At 46.4% G+C, this 16,691-nt stretch overlaps 5 protein-coding genes across 5 annotated transcripts; 1 reads left to right on the top strand and 4 right to left on the bottom strand.

Moving 5' to 3' along the window:
• Positions 1-1,241: 1,241 nt before the first annotated feature.
• Positions 1,242-2,549, bottom strand: ATNIH1004_005876 (uncharacterized protein; the record flags this gene model as incomplete). Its single annotated transcript, XM_033570515.1, has 1 exon — positions 1,242-2,549. One exon carries the CDS (start codon positions 2,547-2,549, stop codon positions 1,242-1,244), a length of 1,308 nt encoding a protein of 435 aa, XP_033426547.1.
• Positions 2,550-6,759: 4,210 nt separating this feature from the next.
• Positions 6,760-7,098, bottom strand: ATNIH1004_005875 (putative MFS transporter; the record flags this gene model as incomplete). Its single annotated transcript, XM_033570514.1, has 1 exon — positions 6,760-7,098. The coding sequence occupies one exon, from the start codon at positions 7,096-7,098 to the stop codon at positions 6,760-6,762; it is 339 nt and encodes a 112-aa protein (XP_033426546.1).
• A 2,250-nt stretch (positions 7,099-9,348) lies between these two features.
• Positions 9,349-10,979, top strand: ATNIH1004_005874 (NAD(P)/FAD-dependent oxidoreductase; the record flags this gene model as incomplete). Its single annotated transcript, XM_033570513.1, has 5 exons — positions 9,349-9,418; positions 9,696-9,776; positions 9,838-10,353; positions 10,445-10,690; positions 10,720-10,979. The coding sequence occupies 5 exons, from the start codon at positions 9,349-9,351 to the stop codon at positions 10,977-10,979; spliced, it is 1,173 nt and encodes a 390-aa protein (XP_033426545.1).
• Positions 10,980-11,209: 230 nt separating this feature from the next.
• ATNIH1004_005873 (acetamidase/formamidase family protein) lies at positions 11,210-12,668 on the bottom strand (the record flags this gene model as incomplete). Its single annotated transcript, XM_033570512.1, has 5 exons — positions 11,210-11,791; positions 11,848-12,121; positions 12,180-12,468; positions 12,520-12,538; positions 12,594-12,668. 5 exons carry the CDS (start codon positions 12,666-12,668, stop codon positions 11,210-11,212), a joined length of 1,239 nt encoding a protein of 412 aa, XP_033426544.1.
• A 2,354-nt stretch (positions 12,669-15,022) lies between these two features.
• usgS (transmembrane protein UsgS) lies at positions 15,023-16,490 on the bottom strand (the record flags this gene model as incomplete). Its single annotated transcript, XM_033570511.1, has 5 exons — positions 15,023-15,382; positions 15,439-15,832; positions 15,877-16,049; positions 16,116-16,222; positions 16,433-16,490. 5 exons carry the CDS (start codon positions 16,488-16,490, stop codon positions 15,023-15,025), a joined length of 1,092 nt encoding a protein of 363 aa, XP_033426543.1.
• Positions 16,491-16,691: the final 201 nt, after the last annotated feature.

Here is a 16,691-nt window from a genome sequence, read left to right as displayed (position 1 = left end):
GTAGGTTGATTCAAATATGTCAAATTGGAGCTGTAATAGCTCGTTGATGATCTTTTAGTTAGGTGGCTTCCTTGCTATTCTATGGTCTGTCTAACTAATGCCCCATGCTCGGATACATGTGGATTCAGACGAAGTAATGCTTCCCTGGTCGGGTCTTTTCGCCCCGGACGTGGCGGGCTGATGAATGTCGCCACCTTGCTCAATGCATCCGAACCGAGCTGCTGACCACGGTCCCGGCCGAAAGCCTAAATCTAGGCGAAGTACCCCACTGGTGAGAATAGATATTTGGAATGACGGACATATTCCGCTGGTGTGGATACCACACTATTTATCCCCGAAAGAGCTTTGAGTTGGGCTTTGGAACTGGCTGATCTTGGTATAAGGGCAACGGCACGAGAACACTGCATCCTCCATACATCTATGTAGATCATACAACCATAGGACAGTCAGGGAGCATCATTTACGTAGCAGAAACAAAAATAGGGACATTGCACCAGATAGGATTGGCATAGCTGTATTCCGTACTCGATTAGTCGTACAGTATGTTGTTAATTCCGCCAACATGAACTCTTCCCCGAGGTCCAAGGAACCATCATAGAAATTTTCGTTATAGGCAGAAAAGGCAACCTGAAGGTTAAGACTAGCTATTTCGAAACTGTCCCAGTCAGATATGTCATAGGAAATCGAAGGTTGAGTCATTCCCTAACTACGGAATTCGTCCGCGGACTCGCTAACAGTCTCCGTAAATAGTGTGATATTCTATTCTATTCTAGTGATAATTACGCCATCATCCACAAATAAGGTCTAGTTCCACAAAAGACCTTTTATTCAGGTGAGCACGGTGGACATATTGAAATACGGTAACTGGCGTGGAGTTCATCCCAGCATGAATTCAACCAAGTGGCTATGCTGAGCAGACCCCGCTACTGATCATCGAGTTCTTCATTCAATATTTTTCTGTACTATAGCTATGAAGCCTAAAATAGACCTAACAGGCCATATTTCTGACTACCTTTGATACGATGAATCACTTTCTCTGTTTAACTTGTTTCAGGTTAGTTTCTAGCAAGGACCCTGTATTGAAGCTAGTATTTACAGTTGGTATCAAGCAGGTCCCTATCTGCAGGAGAAACAAAAACATGAATTATTTTCGAACGGCCATGCCTATAAGTACATACGTAAACAAATGCTAATATGAAATGAGAAGTGGGACTCAGCCCACGAGGCTTATGTCTGTGGGCTTATGCCCTGCCACAAGCCGGGAAGAGGACCTGGATATCATGCTTGTGGAGAATATTGGTAATTGCAGTTTGCAGTATTCGCCATGGGAAGATTTTCATGTCTTTTTGGACGGCAACCGCTCTTGGGTTTCGGAACCCCCGGATCATACGTGCAAATTCAAAACTTTCTGGATCGGACTTTGATATCAGGTGGGGTTGGAAACGGTCCAGGTTTCGTCGAATCCGACATCTCTGCAGCTGGAGTATAGGAGTCCGGAGGAGCCACTGGAAAAGCCGAATGATATCGGAACTTGTAATGAAAAGCTCTTCTCTACCAGGCCAGTATATGCAGCTGATGCATATCAAATCGGCTCCTAGCCGCTGGCAGGAAGGGGGTGATAAGTTAATATCGATGAGTTGCCTGTTCGGGAGATGGCGGACAAAGTGGACGATTCTTCGGCGTTGGACTGTCTCCTCTCTGGTCCAGTTATACGCCATATCGATGATGGGAGTATTTATATAGAGCAGAGAAAATGTGGAGGATTCTGGACTGGATGGGTTGGAAGAGTCGCCATTGTACATTTCAGTGATTGGAAGTGGCGAATGTGATGCACCACTTGATCCCCAAGGAAGTTCTCCGGGTATCACGCTGGGAACCGGCGTTGTTGAAGCAGAAATATTGTAATCCGCAGAGTATGGTCGTTGGAGCGGTTCGATTATATCCATAAAATGGCTCAGTCGATCTTGACTGTTCGAATCGGCGACGCCAACTTGTAGTTCGAAGAATGTCTCGCAGGGTATGGATTGTCCACCATGGACTGAGGTAGAGAGGGGACGGGGCGAATCTCGTTTATTTCTGGTAGCCCAAGGCTCACCAAGTTCTGGCTGGTAAGAGAGGTCTCCCACATAGAGAACGTATGGAGTTAATGTTGCCATGTCGTGCACCATTACCCACAGAGGGATAGGGAAAGTATTATCCAGCTCATTGGGTGTGTGGTGGACATAAGCGGTTACCGAATACTGGTATTTTGAACACCAGAATCCTGAGCTTATGTTATCAGTCTGGACCCAGCATGAGCCAAATATTAGATGAGTCCTTAATGGATCATTCAACAACGGGGAACTCGACTGCAGGTGGAAGTAGACGAACGTCCCTTCTGGCCCATGGTCAGGTAAGAAATAGAGAACTTCAGGCTTCAGAGCTTCTCGATCACAGACTATCATGGACAAGGAACCGTTGTGATCAGAAGGAGCAAGCTCCTGGCCAGATCGTGGTACTGACTTATCTTGGAAAAAGACGCCCATTTCGCTGCAGGTCGACATTTCCATGAGTGGGTCGCTGCTCCTCTAGCAGCATGTATTAAACATAATATTAAGTAAATGAGATTGGCAGTAGTAGGAGTAGATGATATGAATATTATTTATATGCAGGTAAAACAAGCCAAAAAGATAGTGTGCTGAGTTATACATCTTACGAGGAGTAGTTATCGAAGGCAAAAGTTGGGGTTTTATACTATTTCTAATTTCTATCCACCTTAATACTGCATACCAGGCCCAATACAAGACTGTTCCCAAGTCCAGATCTTATAGCCGCAGTGGCAGTAACCAAACAGAGCCGGCAGTGAAACAGTAGTGGGGCCTTCAAATTCTCCGGGCCAAGATTTCTGTATAGGGCGCGGAAAGGCGGCAAGAATTAACACTGAACCCATATCTAAGATATCTTTCAGGCCTCACGTTTTAGTTGAACTCCATTTACGGACTTTGAGCCTGGGACCTGCTCGATTTAATCAAACATCTCTGTCTTATTACTAGGAACCATGCTACCTGGGTTGTCTTTTCATCTTCTAGCGAGCAGTTGTGGCTAACTTATTCCTGCTAGACTTAGGGCTACCTTGTTGTTCTGCCACACTCCCTAATCATGAATCATGTTGTCTTCATCGTTACTGTATTATTGGACTCTCATAAGCGCCAAGAAATGAGCGGCTAGCAGAGGATCTATTCTTTAAAGCGAGGGCTGTATAGTGTCTTATTTGACCCTTTACTTTAAGATAAAGTAACAGTAGCTTTTGCTTGACAGACAATGTAAACTCCCTGGAAAATCTAACTGCTAAGGTATATTGCCTAAAGATTAGATTGGTTCGGTTTACTTTATTCCTGGACGTGAAGGTATAGAAATAGGAACTAGCCCTTGGCAATTGATGCAATTTTTAATGATTCTCCCTACTTTAGGGGAAAGCACATTGTGGAAAGCTTCAGAGGAAGACCAATTGTTCATATTCTTATAAAACTTGATTGGACTGATTTCCAATTGGTCGCACTCTAGAATCTGTTCTGTATAGGAAGCTCTCTGCTCAAGTCCCGATCCACAAGCCAGCAACTCAGAGGTAGTCGTGTGCTTCAAAGTGCCACATTAGTCCCAAATATAAGACCACGCGAGCACGACATACATTAAGCTCCGTACATTCTCTGCCAAGATAAAGGAGCCATTCATAATTGTCAGCTAGGCCATATCTCATGAATTATGAGGAGTTTGCTTATGGATTACTGGAGTCTGTTTCATCGCTAACCGAGGGGAATGACTGGATTTAGAAGTCGCTGCGAGTGGGACTGTAGCCTGCAATAATGCCCAGTGGCAAGGGTTTAATCAGCCTCCGCCAAACGTGGATCGGAGATTATTCTACTTAGGGTTGTACTGGAGTCTATTTTGGACGTCAGGGCTCTATAAGAGGGTATAACTAGGACTACTCTTGATATATAGCTGAAATAGAATACAGCTGTGGAATATAGGTAGTTATATAGAGTAGGGATAGAGAGAAGGTATTAAAAATACCTTACTGAAAAGGCAGTCTAGTTAACTTATACTGAAATGTTTTTTTCCCTGATCCATTCTAGGCATTTCCGGAACCACGTGTAACTATACTCGGGTCCGACATTCGTGGGGAACGTTGCACGCCATTGTGGATCCAGAGTCCTTTTTTAGGGAGCTTGATAAGCCATCACTAAGCGAAGGGCTAACCAACTAACCTCTTGGCATACTCCTTGGCACTTGGACCTTGGGTCGTTCCTGACACAGAGCCTAAGCTGGTTTGGGACGGAAATTACCACATCTATGATAACACAGCCGGAATTCTGCGACTTTATCCAAACAATGACGCCTCCTATTTGCGCATCCAACCCTAGCTTTCTGGCGCCACTTCTGCAAGGTCTGAATTGCTCAAAAATTTGATTATATCTGACCAAAACAGGTTTCTTTATTGTGGACTAGTAGACACAAACGACTTAAGCCTGACTACCAACCTGACTACTTGTGTAATGCCACCCCCACACCAGGGTGCAAGGCCAAGTCGCAGCGCCACTCCTTGCACGGTTACACTTCTATACTTCTCTTGGCAATGTTAGGCTCGGTTGGTTCAGGGATAGCGTTTGGGCCTGGATTGTAATTAGAGGTGTCCGGCGATTAATTGAATATCTTAAAATATATATCTATTCAGGGCTCTTAAGTGGCCATACTTCGCGCAGATTTAAAAATAGTACTGCCTACCTACAAAGTAGACAGACAGCTAAGCGGCCAGTCATATATCCATCAGTTCCTAAAGCGGTATAGGCTACGGATCAGAATACCAATCCACGGTGTCAGTTAAAGACACTCTCAATCAGGTCGATTAAGCTGGCCTAGTGGGACGGCAAATGTCTCGAGAGGTTGGTTAAATAGTGTACTTAGGACACCTCGTGTTTGCTACTAGCACACCCCAAATTAAACGAGTCCTAGTTAATACGAATACGCCGTAGTTTACTATTGAAATTGACTAAATGTTTCTTGGAAAAGCCTGGGACCAGACTGACTATTTGCTTAGTCAACTTGACTGCATAATAACTCTTCAGTATGACATAGGTCTGGTAGCATCCTATTATTACCCTGACTTTTTTATCTTCCAGATAAAATATATTTCAGATAGATCGCAGCTCACGCTGACCTGTACGCTGTGCTTAGTATACCACGGGTTCTGATTAAGTTCAAGCGAGTCCAACTGAAGAACTAAGATGTCGTGATGGCCGTTTTTAGTAACTAAATTGGTAGGAGTAAATAAATTGTTTCCCAGGAACCTTAAACCACGTGCAACTTGATCAAACGTCTTATCCACATTCAACAGACCAGCTACAGTAATCATGCACGGATCTAACGGATCCAACGGATCTAGCAATCTCCTGCCAGGAGCTATTCATTTATTCATCCATGCTTCGATTTGCCGAGCAGCATGGATCCATAATCAACACAATATTAAGCATACCAAGGGTCGATCTTAAGGTTCAGATCAAATGCCCTTTCCTTGGCCAGTGCTTGGCAAGTTCGTAAGTCCTTCCCTTCTCAGCCTCGTTTCGCCACAATCAGAGGACGCGATGCGCAGAGTTCGGCGGCCCGCAAGTCTGTTTATGTATAGCGTCCGTTCCTGGCTTTTTGCTATCAACGTCTTCTTCTTGAAGCCATTACAGGAGTTGCATGTGATCTGAAATCGATGGTTCGGAAAATGTACTCGAAAATGGTGACCTCTGTATCTCAAATTCCTGAAGAAATGGAAAAGCCGGGGGGATATTCCTGGGAGGTAGGCAATAGCCATGAGAATGATCAGTGGATCAAGGAGATGCTGAGCTTGTGGCATGTTCACAGAAACAATTCTCACAGCCTTGAAGAAATGACAATTGTAGAGTATATATTATACCCTATCAAATAACCAGTTCAATGGCCATTATACCCAGCTAAGGCAAATCGTACTGGATACGAAATATCCTAGGTTAGTTAACCAAAGCAAGACACAAGCACCATCAAGTGTTTAATAAACATTAGTCCGAAAGCATCAACACCACCACCTCCCCGTCGTCTCAGCCAAGAACTTATCATATCTTCCCTTACATCGTCGCTGTCAGGTATTTCCCCATATCAGCATCAGTTCGGCCATAACCATCGAGAACACCACCTAGACACAGAAAATTGTAAACGGCCAGCCATAGTTCGTTGCATTTATGAAATGCTGAACGGGGAAGGAAGTGGTGAAGTTGATGATGGAGGAGTATATTGCGAGGAGGATTGCGAGTTCGCCAGAAATCTACACCTCAGAGACGTATCTCACTAGCTGTTCTATCAAGGGAAATTGAGATGAGATCTAGAGCTATGATGTATGTACCCGGTCGAAACTTTCCATAGCATATGCGGCGGCAATACTCGTCGCTGAGACCTGTTGTGCTATCATGCAGCAAAGACCGATGGCAATGGTGTTTCAGTGCGCACCAGCTGTGGCCCACCAGCTGATGAAGTAGCCCACCGCTACGAGGATAATGGGTAGAACAAATGCCCAAAGACGCATTTCAAGTTCTTTATAACCCTTGTTACGAGGGGTCAGAATAAGGACCAGCCAGTCGGAAAGGGTGCCGATACCCCTAAAGGGGGCGGCAGGGTTTAATGCTCACTCGATAAAGTTACCGATGAGAGCAGCGAGGAAGAAGAGACCGGCGGATCCAGCACTCCAGTTGTAGGGTGGTCTTGTCATGATTTCGGAAATGGTGTTGAAGGAAACAATCCCCGCGGTGCAGCCGAAGATTGGATACCGATCAGGACGATATTAGGGAAGACAAAGACGTAAAACAGTCGACGGAAGTACTGGAACCGGGTGGTTTGGCCATCTTTAAAGTAGTGTACTAGGTCAATCTTCTGCCGATACGTGCGTGGCGGAATGTCGATTTCACACACACCCTGACTTAGAGTACCGGGTAAGGGTGCTTCTGTGGTAGACTCCTTTTGGCTTACATTCTGTGTGTCTGGAGTTGGTTCAGTTATGGGGGCGTCCGTAGAAGAGTTTCCTGTGAATCGGTATCCGGGAAACATGGTGTCATCAAGGGTGAAGATGAATAGTAGAATTAGGATTGCCTGGATAGAGCTCAGTTAACAGTGTCTAGTAAAGTATAGGAAAGATGAGAGGCTTGTACGCATGTAATGGCGACAATTGGCTGGCTTCATCTGCAATATATATGATCGGAAATATATCTGCCCAGAATGAGACCAAGAATTGAGCCTAGCTGTGCCAAGAGACTTCTGGCCAACACGTAACGACCGCTGAGCGAGCCAGTGGCGATAGCTATAATAAGAAAGCTATATATATACACAACACACACTGTTGGACTGGAGACATAGTTTAATCCAATCTTCCCCCATGACCTTATCTTTTACGTTCTAGGTGATCCGTTAATCTACAGCACAATTTACGTACCATAATTCATTCGCAGCTTTTCTCAGGAACTGGCCAGTGCTCAAGGTTCATCTAATAACAGGACGGCACGGCCGTTAGAATGGCAAACCAGCCAAAAACTAAAGAAAAAAAAAGAGTGAAGACAGACATACAACAGTCAGGATTCGCTGGTGGTCACCCACCCAACTACTAACAGACCGGCGTGTGGTTTAAGTACGGCTGAGCGGACGGGAAGCCCTGCTTTCCACACCCTATGGTCGTATGTGTCAAACGTGAGTATTATAATTATCTATAATCCGCTACCACCAGCAGCTGATAAATTGGCTCCTAAGCCAACTGCTATCTTGGGCTCGACAGAAACCACTGTAATTCCCTGTATAGCCCTATCAAGGCCAGCACCCACTTTCTGCTCCCATGAGCATGTTATTTCTTTTAGCCTGCCATATATGCAATACTATTCTGCACTACTTTTCTAAAGGTCATACTCTAGTATACTTGAATTAAAGCAGAACTTCTTCCCGTATATTGGTCCGAGAATAATTTTGTGACTTCTGACCAAACTCGTCTCTCATCTCTTCTTAACTTTAGCAGAAAGTTCTATCTCTTTAGTTGGAAGAAAACGGAAACTGTAGCCATGCGACCACGCTAAAGAAGAGATCAAAAATCTTCAACAGTTAGATAGCATCTTGAATGCACGAGGGATGGGCTAATCGTGAGCAGGATCAAGGCCTGATAGGCGACTGTACCAATGCCGGTCAGAGCCAGCATGATATAGTAGAACCGTGACTTCGTAGAAGCCACCCCAGATGCCGCCAGCAAGAACTCAGGTCAAGCTAAGGATGTAGATAATCTTTCGCCCAAATTTCATTGCTGATGGGATCCAGATGATACTGAAAAACCCAAGTATAAAATAGTTGAGGGTTGAACCGGAGGTTCATGTCCTCTAGGGTGACATACGTTTCGTCTGATAATTTGTCCATGACGACCCCAGTTGTTCTCGCCAAAGGAGTTGACGCAGGCATATGCGGAGATCAGGAACAATGTTCAGTACTTTTGTTTCGGGGCCAATTCTACAGAATTGTCAGTGTGAATATGATTAAAAATGTGAGTCAATACGCAGATACTTCCTACCAGAGGATCGGCCAAAAACGACCTTGGTTGGGGGGTAAGGAGAATATCTTGTTGCCCTACGTGAGTGGCGCCTACCAGATCCCCAGATGCTGTACCTGGAATCAGCATCAAATGGTGTTTAGGATAGAGAAGAAGCCATACTATCTACCATGGACGAGATGTCAGTAAACAAGACATCGGAAGGAGGCATGGTTGAGCATATGGATTTGCGAGCATAAAGGCGCCATTCAATTATCGGCGGGTATGGGCCATTTATAAATCAGTGCTGATCAACATTGGGCTTGCAATGATAGGTTTTTCTGGTGGAGGAAAAGCGGAAAGCCCAGAATACTTCCGCCATTCTGTATCCCGTACAAGGGACTGATTTCATTATTGGTCGAAGCTGCCGAACAGCGTCTAGTCTGCCCTTGGGTCGATCTGGGTAGGCATTTGCGTCCAGGAGATATCCTTCTCCAGTTTGGTGTGTTCTTTCCCACGCTACTACTCGGAGGCCGCCATGTGCATGCAGTCTAACGAGATGGGAATCTGTGTCAAGCACCCGACCCTCTCTTGCCGGGGTGGCAGATGAGAATTGAGGTAGATGGCTGGCAAGCCAAAGAATCTGCTCAAGGCATCAACCCGAAGAGGGAAAACCAAGGCTCGAAGTAATCCATACATACCATAATTGGCGTGGATTAACGGCAGGATGCGGCGTGGCGGACAAATTAGGAAGTTTTACTCACAGCGACGGGATGTGGCTATTTTAACTGAAGATAAGAATGAATAGTAGAATCAAGAGTTTGACGCAGAAGAAAAAAGCCGGAGGAATTGAAGCCGAGGAAGGTCTAGGTGAGCGGGGAATTCGTACATCATGACCTAGTCAGATCCTAGAGATAAATCAGCGGTTAGTGCACTGCCAGGCCATGAAGATGCGGCATGATTCCTCCAGCATATAATAGCTCACTAGCATTGTGTCTCCTGTCTTGTCTTCCAAGTTTGCCCGTGCCTCCTGACAATGCCATTTACTCCCCTCAATACTACCTCCTCCATCCTCATCGTAGGAGGAGGCACCTGGGGATGCTCAACTGCATTACATCTAGCCCGTCGAGCTATAAACATGTCACAGTGCTGGATCCATATCCTATTCCTTCGCCCATTGCGGCAGGAAATGACATCAATAAGATCATGGACCATCGTGAGCTTAAAAGTAGGCACCGTTCCTTCGCGACGAACAGCTAGACGCAGCCATGTGTTTACTCTACAAACAGGTTCAGAAGCAGACGCTCGAGGCATCATGTTTGCAACCTGCTCTCGAGCAGCCTTGAGTGGTTGGCGGACTGACCCTATATTTCAACCATATTTTCATGAAACGGGCTCGATCGTGTCCGGCGACACTCCGGATCTGATCCGACATATCAAAGAAACCGAAATCGACTCTTCAGAAGGGACAGTCGTGGAACTGAAGACTGCCGAGGACTTCCGTAACACCATGCCTGCTGTAGTCCTCACGGGCGACTTTCCCGGCTGGAAGGGTTGGTTAAGCAAGACGGGTGCGGGATGGGTCCATGCGAAAAAGGCCATATTATCTGTGTTCACCGAGGCGAAGCGTCTGGGTGTAACATTTATCACCGGTTCCGCGGCAGGAGATGTCATATCCTTGGTGTATGAGGGCGGGGATGTGGTTGCTACCAGAACCGCAGATGGCATTGTCCATCGAGCAGAACACACAATTCTGTCCGCAGGAGCAGGAAGTGATCGTCTTCTAGACTTCAAGATGCAGCTTCGTCCGACCGCTTGGACCCTCTGCCATATTAGAATGACTTCCGAAGAAGCAAAAACTATCGGAATCTCCCTGTGTTGTTCAACATCGTTAAGGGTTCTTCATGGAGCCTGATGAGGACCAACACGAGCTCAAGATCTGCGACGAACATCCTGGGTACTGCAACCTTGTTTCCGACCATCAGTGCGCCGGGGGGATTCGCAGTGTCCCATTTGCAAAGCAGCAAATTCCTCTGGAGGCTGAAGCTCGTGCACGAAACTTCCTCCGCGACACGATGCCGCATCTTGCCAGTGGTCCGATGGTTTTTGCGCGGATCTGCTGGGATGCCGATACGCCGGATCGTGCATTTCTTATTGACAGACATCCAGAGCACCCATCACTGCTGGTCGCTGTGGGGGATCTGGAAATGGGGCCATGCAGATGCCGACAATAGGGGGTTTTATTGTCGATGCGTTGGAGGGGAGATTGCAGAAGGATCTGAAGTATGTGGTTCGATGGAGGCGTGAGACGGCTCTCCATCGAGATTGGAAATCTACACAGAATCGATTTGGGGGACCCAATAAAGTGATGGAATTTCAGGAGGTTGGTGAGCATGAGTGGACTGATGTGGGCAATAAGAGCCGACTGTAAGATGCACTACCAAGATGTTGATCAAAGTATAATGGAAACTTCCTTGCCTATGGATGAAGAAATTACGTTATAAAGACAAGTAGTAAGGGCAGAATACTTCAGCATAATATTAAGAATCAACATAAACAGGAAAACCGGGAAACAGTGATCGTCAAACTGAAGAAACATCACATTAGATACCACAGCGTCCCATGACAACGAAAATATTAATCTCCATATTTAGACGCACTTCATGAACTTTCGAATGCGCATGTTCCCATATCTTTCTTAACAACCTCTGCCTCAGGTCGGATATCAAAATCAAAAATATCCATTGGCACTCCCATAGTTGTACAAGCATTGGGAATATCCACTAATCCAGCAATATGGCCCTGAACCGGGGCGCAGCTGAGCAGCATGTATATCTGATAGTCATTATAGCCATATCGACGAAGGTACTCGATCACCCTAAGACAAGTTTCTCGGTATGCGACTGTGGCATCCAGGTAGTGTTGCTTGCCATGATGGTCGACCGAGAATCCTTCAAAAGTCAAGTACCGACCAGGGCCAAACTGCGGCTCAACAGGTCCAGGGTGGAAGATGGGAGACTTCATTGCCATTTTGGCCATGCCGTCTTTGATCACGGTGAACTTGATGGTGATAACTCCGGCCATTTCGATAGCGCCGCAGAAGGATATCTCACCGTCCCCTTGCGAGAAATGTAGATCGCCGACGGAGAACTTGGCTCCAGGGACGTGGACAGGGAGATAGACCTTGGAGCCTCGAGAGAGATTCTTTATATCACAATTTCCTCCGTTTTCGGGACGGCCCTTCTACGGTCAGGTGTCTTGCCGTGTATGAATTCGCGCTAGAGAGACTCAATACGTACCGGGATTGTCCGGGCCCCCTCTCTCGCAATTTTCTCCTTCAGGGTCTCATCCGCATTGCCGGAGTGCGCATTCTTTGGTTCAGGGGGCTTCGCGACATCACGTTCGATAGTGTTCGTCGCAATCAGCTCGCCCTCACGGCGGTTCCACTCCGCCAGGACCTCTGCAGAAGGTGCACATCCCAAGATTCCGGGATGGATGAGGCCTGCAAAGCGCACGTGTGGAATATGGCGGGAGGAACAGAAGATTCCCTCGAAATCCCAGATTGCTTTCGCCCTGTTGCGCAAATAGATTTTAACGGAGGCATGCTCGGAAGGGTAGGTAAGTCACGTACGCCTTAGGATAGAATTCATCCAAGAAGCCACCCCCGTTATCGGCACTAAAGACGCCACTGAACCCCCAGGGCTGGTCTTCAAAAGGCTGAACGTCCTGGATTTCAACCAGAAGTACATCGCCAGGCTCCGCGGTCTCGATATCAAATGGGCCGGATAGATAATGAATTTCTGTCAGATCGACATTCTTCACGTCGTCAGCAGAGTCATTATTCTTAATCTGGCCTCCCGTCCAGTCTAGGCATTCGATCTTGACAACTTCATTGTTTGCGATTTTTCCACACGAGGGAACTATATAGTCTCAGCAGAGGACTAGTGAAAACAAGGTGGTAGTTCACATACCATCCGGATGCCATCGATTCTAACAGCCCATACATTAATACTATATCCTAGACAACCTTTGGAAGAAGACTCACGTGTAAACCTGCTTGTTCCGAGGCAGGCTTGTTCAAGTCAACCTTGACAGCGGTACGAATTCCCTTGGTTCCCATGGTTAGGCCTTGGTGTGTATTGAGTGCAGTAGAACAGGGGTTCACAGCACTATTGCTGTACCCCAACACCTCCTTAAATACAGCAAGGATAATACTACGCTCCCCTCACGGAATGGAAGTTATCGCCTCAACCCCGCATGCTGGAAGTCAGAACTAAGGACCAACCACCGCCTGCTTATCTCGCTTATCAGCGGGTCCCCCACCGGAAGGCCTTATTTCGAACGATTTATAATTGAGTTTATCTATTCATCGATTGGGTAAGAAGGAGCCAGGCATCATGGATCAGATTAGCCAATCCCTTCTACGTCGAGCATCGTCTGAAGGGTACAGGATGCGGGGATGGTTGTATTTCACTGTCTAGGTCGGTCTTTGACATGCTGATTCATCTAGAGGACATTATGAACCAGGCACAGACAATTACATTAATGGTAGGGCTAGGGATTTTTATCAGAAAAAGATGCACAAAATATAATTCAGATTGTTCGTCTGTCATATTTGCGAGAGAGGCCTTACAAAGCTCGATACCTTATCAGTAGGGACCCACACCTCAATTGCTCTTACCCCACACCTCACTATACCTATATTGGTTTAGCCAACTCAAAAACAGTCTAGTGTGGTTTAATCTCATTGCTATCTAGCCTGAGGCAGACAGGTGTAACATCACGTGATCCAAGTTGCACGATAATATTGTAGGAGAGGCTAAACTAAAGTAGGAAGGTGATAGTAGCACGCTAGTGGGACAGTATCAGTATCAAAAACCCCCCCAAAAAAAGAATAGTAGTTCATTAGTCGTCGCATGAAGCCATGAATCTCACTTCCAACGCTCCCACAGAAACGGGACCATCCTCTGTCGAAGAGGCATCTTGGACAAGTTAGTTGCAACCAATCCTAATTGTTTTATGTCAACCAAAATGGAATGGTATCCCTAGAATGAAGTGCCTGCGTTAACAAGATGCATCAGCCTCTGCAGGGGAAGCCAACAGGTATACTACTATGTCGCCATGAGATTAAATGACTCAAAAATACATACACAATCCCGCCTCTTCCACCGCTTCACATATTACACGAAAAATTACAGAAATCATAACCTACAGATTCAACACAGATATATCCACACTCCACTTAATTAGTGCTGGCTTCTGTGGTACAGTCGGCGGGCCTGAGAGATCCCTCCAAGAAGATTTCCAGATGCACCAAAAGGTACTCCAAAGCTTTTCCTATTATCAAAACTCAACGAACGCCATATAGAAATGCACCCCAGTGTCCAAATCCCGAATGTTATCTCTTCATTCGACCTGCGGATGTCTTCTGGTGGACCTATACACGCCCTGCAATATGATCCAGTCCCGATACATCCTGCAATTTCCCGAACATACAAGAGAAATTCTCGTAGCAAAGTACTGCTCGCCGGATATCACACAATAGATCCGGTCCAGCCCACCCAATGAAGACTGTCTCGTAAGGCCGTGTCTCGATCGAAGACAAACTAAAGTCCGGTACCGTGCGAGGACTCAAAGCATTCTCAGTAAGAAACTACCCCTTAATCTGGACCAGATGGAGGATCTTGGAATCACATCAAGCGATATACAAGTCTACGCAAGGATGATGGCTGAAGCACTGGCTATCATGCACTGGGTGGGGGAGATAGACCGGAATGATGTGGAGTTTGTTATTGCGCTACCGAATCAAGAAAAGGTACACATACAATATGGGTGAGCATGACATGTGGATCCTGGATTTTGATCTATGTAGGGACATGTCCATGGATGAACTGTATGTCAGACGGGCTAGTGAGGCTTTCTGGTGAAATGATCTGTCTTATCCTCGGCCTGGGAAGGAGATCTGGCTGTGGAATGCTTTTCGCGAGCATTATTTAAAGACCGGTGTGGAATGTATAACGTGTGAGGAGATTGGAGGATGAGGGACGGATTCTATCAAGGCTTAAATCTGGTGGAGGGCGATCTGATATCATCATAAAAGATGACTTGAATATACATCCATACAAGCTGTACAATTCATATACACGTGCCACATGGTTTAGAGAGATTATGTATGAAGAGAATCTCGAGTCAGAGGAATACACAAGGAGTATGACAGATGTATTGGCAGTTTAACATCGGCATATGAAGATTAATGCTATGGATATTGGCTTTATCATAGGAAGCACTCCCCTCATGCAGCGACTACCGCTGACAAGCCTAAGGTGATCGTTTCTGGAGAACGGATAAAGCACCGAGCCTCTTGGTTCAGACACTGGTACGGTGCCCAGCATGCACGGGAAGAAATAGTGAGTGTGCGTGTAAACAAAAAGTGCATACCCTAATATAAATCCCGATGCTGAAACGGCAGAACCGTCATAAATCGAAATTATTAGAGGGAGTTTTGTTGGTCATGGCCTCCTTATTATGAACGGCAATGTTGAGTTTGTCCAGATTGTCTAGGGACAGCTGAAGGAAATCATGTTTGTTCGTCCAAGTCACTTGACTTTCGGCAAACCCTTCGCTGACAGCAGGGTTAGGAGGAGGGTCAGTGATCTTGGTAACAAGATAGGCAGTGGATGCTTCCGCCACGCCGTACATCAGGACTCCGATGTAGGGGGTCTTCAGGACAATCGTAAATCCAAATGCAAACCCAAAGAGAACACCCTCCCTATCCGCAAACCAACGGCGTTTCTGCTCCCGGGTAAATTTCACGCGACAGAAATAAGGCTCAAGCTAAACAAATGATCAGACGTTGAGCCAACTCGCTGCAATCAGGGAAATGCACTTACAAGTTCACGCATTAAGCTGCGAGAAGCGAAGTAACTATGCAAGAACGTCACTACGAACGTCTTGGGAAGCACCAGGCCGGTACCAAAGATCACAGCAGCAGGTGTTGTTCCCACTAAGTCTTGGAAGGCGTAGAACGAAGCTGCAGGCATCACAAATCGACCTACAAGAGGAAGAAAAGAAAGGATGAAGATAGCCAAGAGCATTCCAACCTTACGCCCATATCGCGCCACAAATGCAAGAATAGACTCTGTGATGGGCTTCTTCCCTCCGGCACTGCCCTTGGTTGAGTACTTCACAAGATTCGGGTAGTACATGGCACGGAGGGTCTTAGGGTCGTCCGATTTGTGCTTGTTCACGTAAGTCGAGTCCACCCATTGGAGAGACTGCATGAATCTACGAAATTAGCGACAGGTTCTCCTGCGAAAAGAAATACATACATGTCATCAAGAGTCGGAGTGATGTATCGCATTAAAGTCATGAGCAGGAAGGGGACCTGGAGGACGGATTTGTTGAGAAAGTCAAGACCTTCGAGAACCGTGTCGTCCCAAGTGGCGCTTTCTAAGTCAACGAAGAGAGAAGCGATTAGAAGAAGGAATTTGACCCCCAGAATCTGATAGTAGAATTAGCATCAATCGTGTTGCCCAGGGAGATAACAAGCCTCGAGAGGTCGGCCTACCGGGATTTGGACGATTAATTGGATAACGATTCCTACAGCCACGGCGAGAGCTGCCTGCCGGAAGTGGTCATATTTGAAAAGCTCAGGGTTGCTCAATGCCCGGACGGCTATCATGCAGTTAGCAAACACTCATACAAGCAAGAGCTCGTCACAGTTTAGACGTTAATCGCAAGGTGTCTCAGAAAACAGCGAATCCAATACAGCATCCAGAGACTATGGTTAGTATATGGTTCGCATTTACGCCTCATATTTACTTGGCCATATTGGACATCCGAGAATGCCGGATTAAGAAATGATTAGCAGAGGATCAGACTTACTTCCAACAAGAGTCAGCTGGAAACCGCGGATCACGGCGTTAGGCTCAAAGTTCGGCATAATGAACAGGCCGTATACGCTTGTAATACGAAGCTCCCTACGTAGGATCAGAGAGGAGGATTGTTTGGGCTATCCTTGGCCGCTTACCCGTTTTAACCAGCGAAGAGAACACAGGCAACCATCTATGACGGTCTTGTGGGATTGGCCAAGCAACCGCTAGCCGCAGCCGCGCGGGTCCGGATGTTCTGCCTCAGGCAGAAT

Source organism: Aspergillus tanneri (genome assembly GCF_003426965.1).
Source record: "Aspergillus tanneri strain NIH1004 chromosome Unknown AapTan_4_pilon_pilon_pilon, whole genome shotgun sequence".
NCBI classification, from domain to species: Eukaryota; Fungi; Ascomycota; class Eurotiomycetes; order Eurotiales; family Aspergillaceae; genus Aspergillus; species Aspergillus tanneri.
Note: the sequence above shows the minus strand (reverse complement) of the source record. Positions and strands in the feature narration are given on the sequence as shown.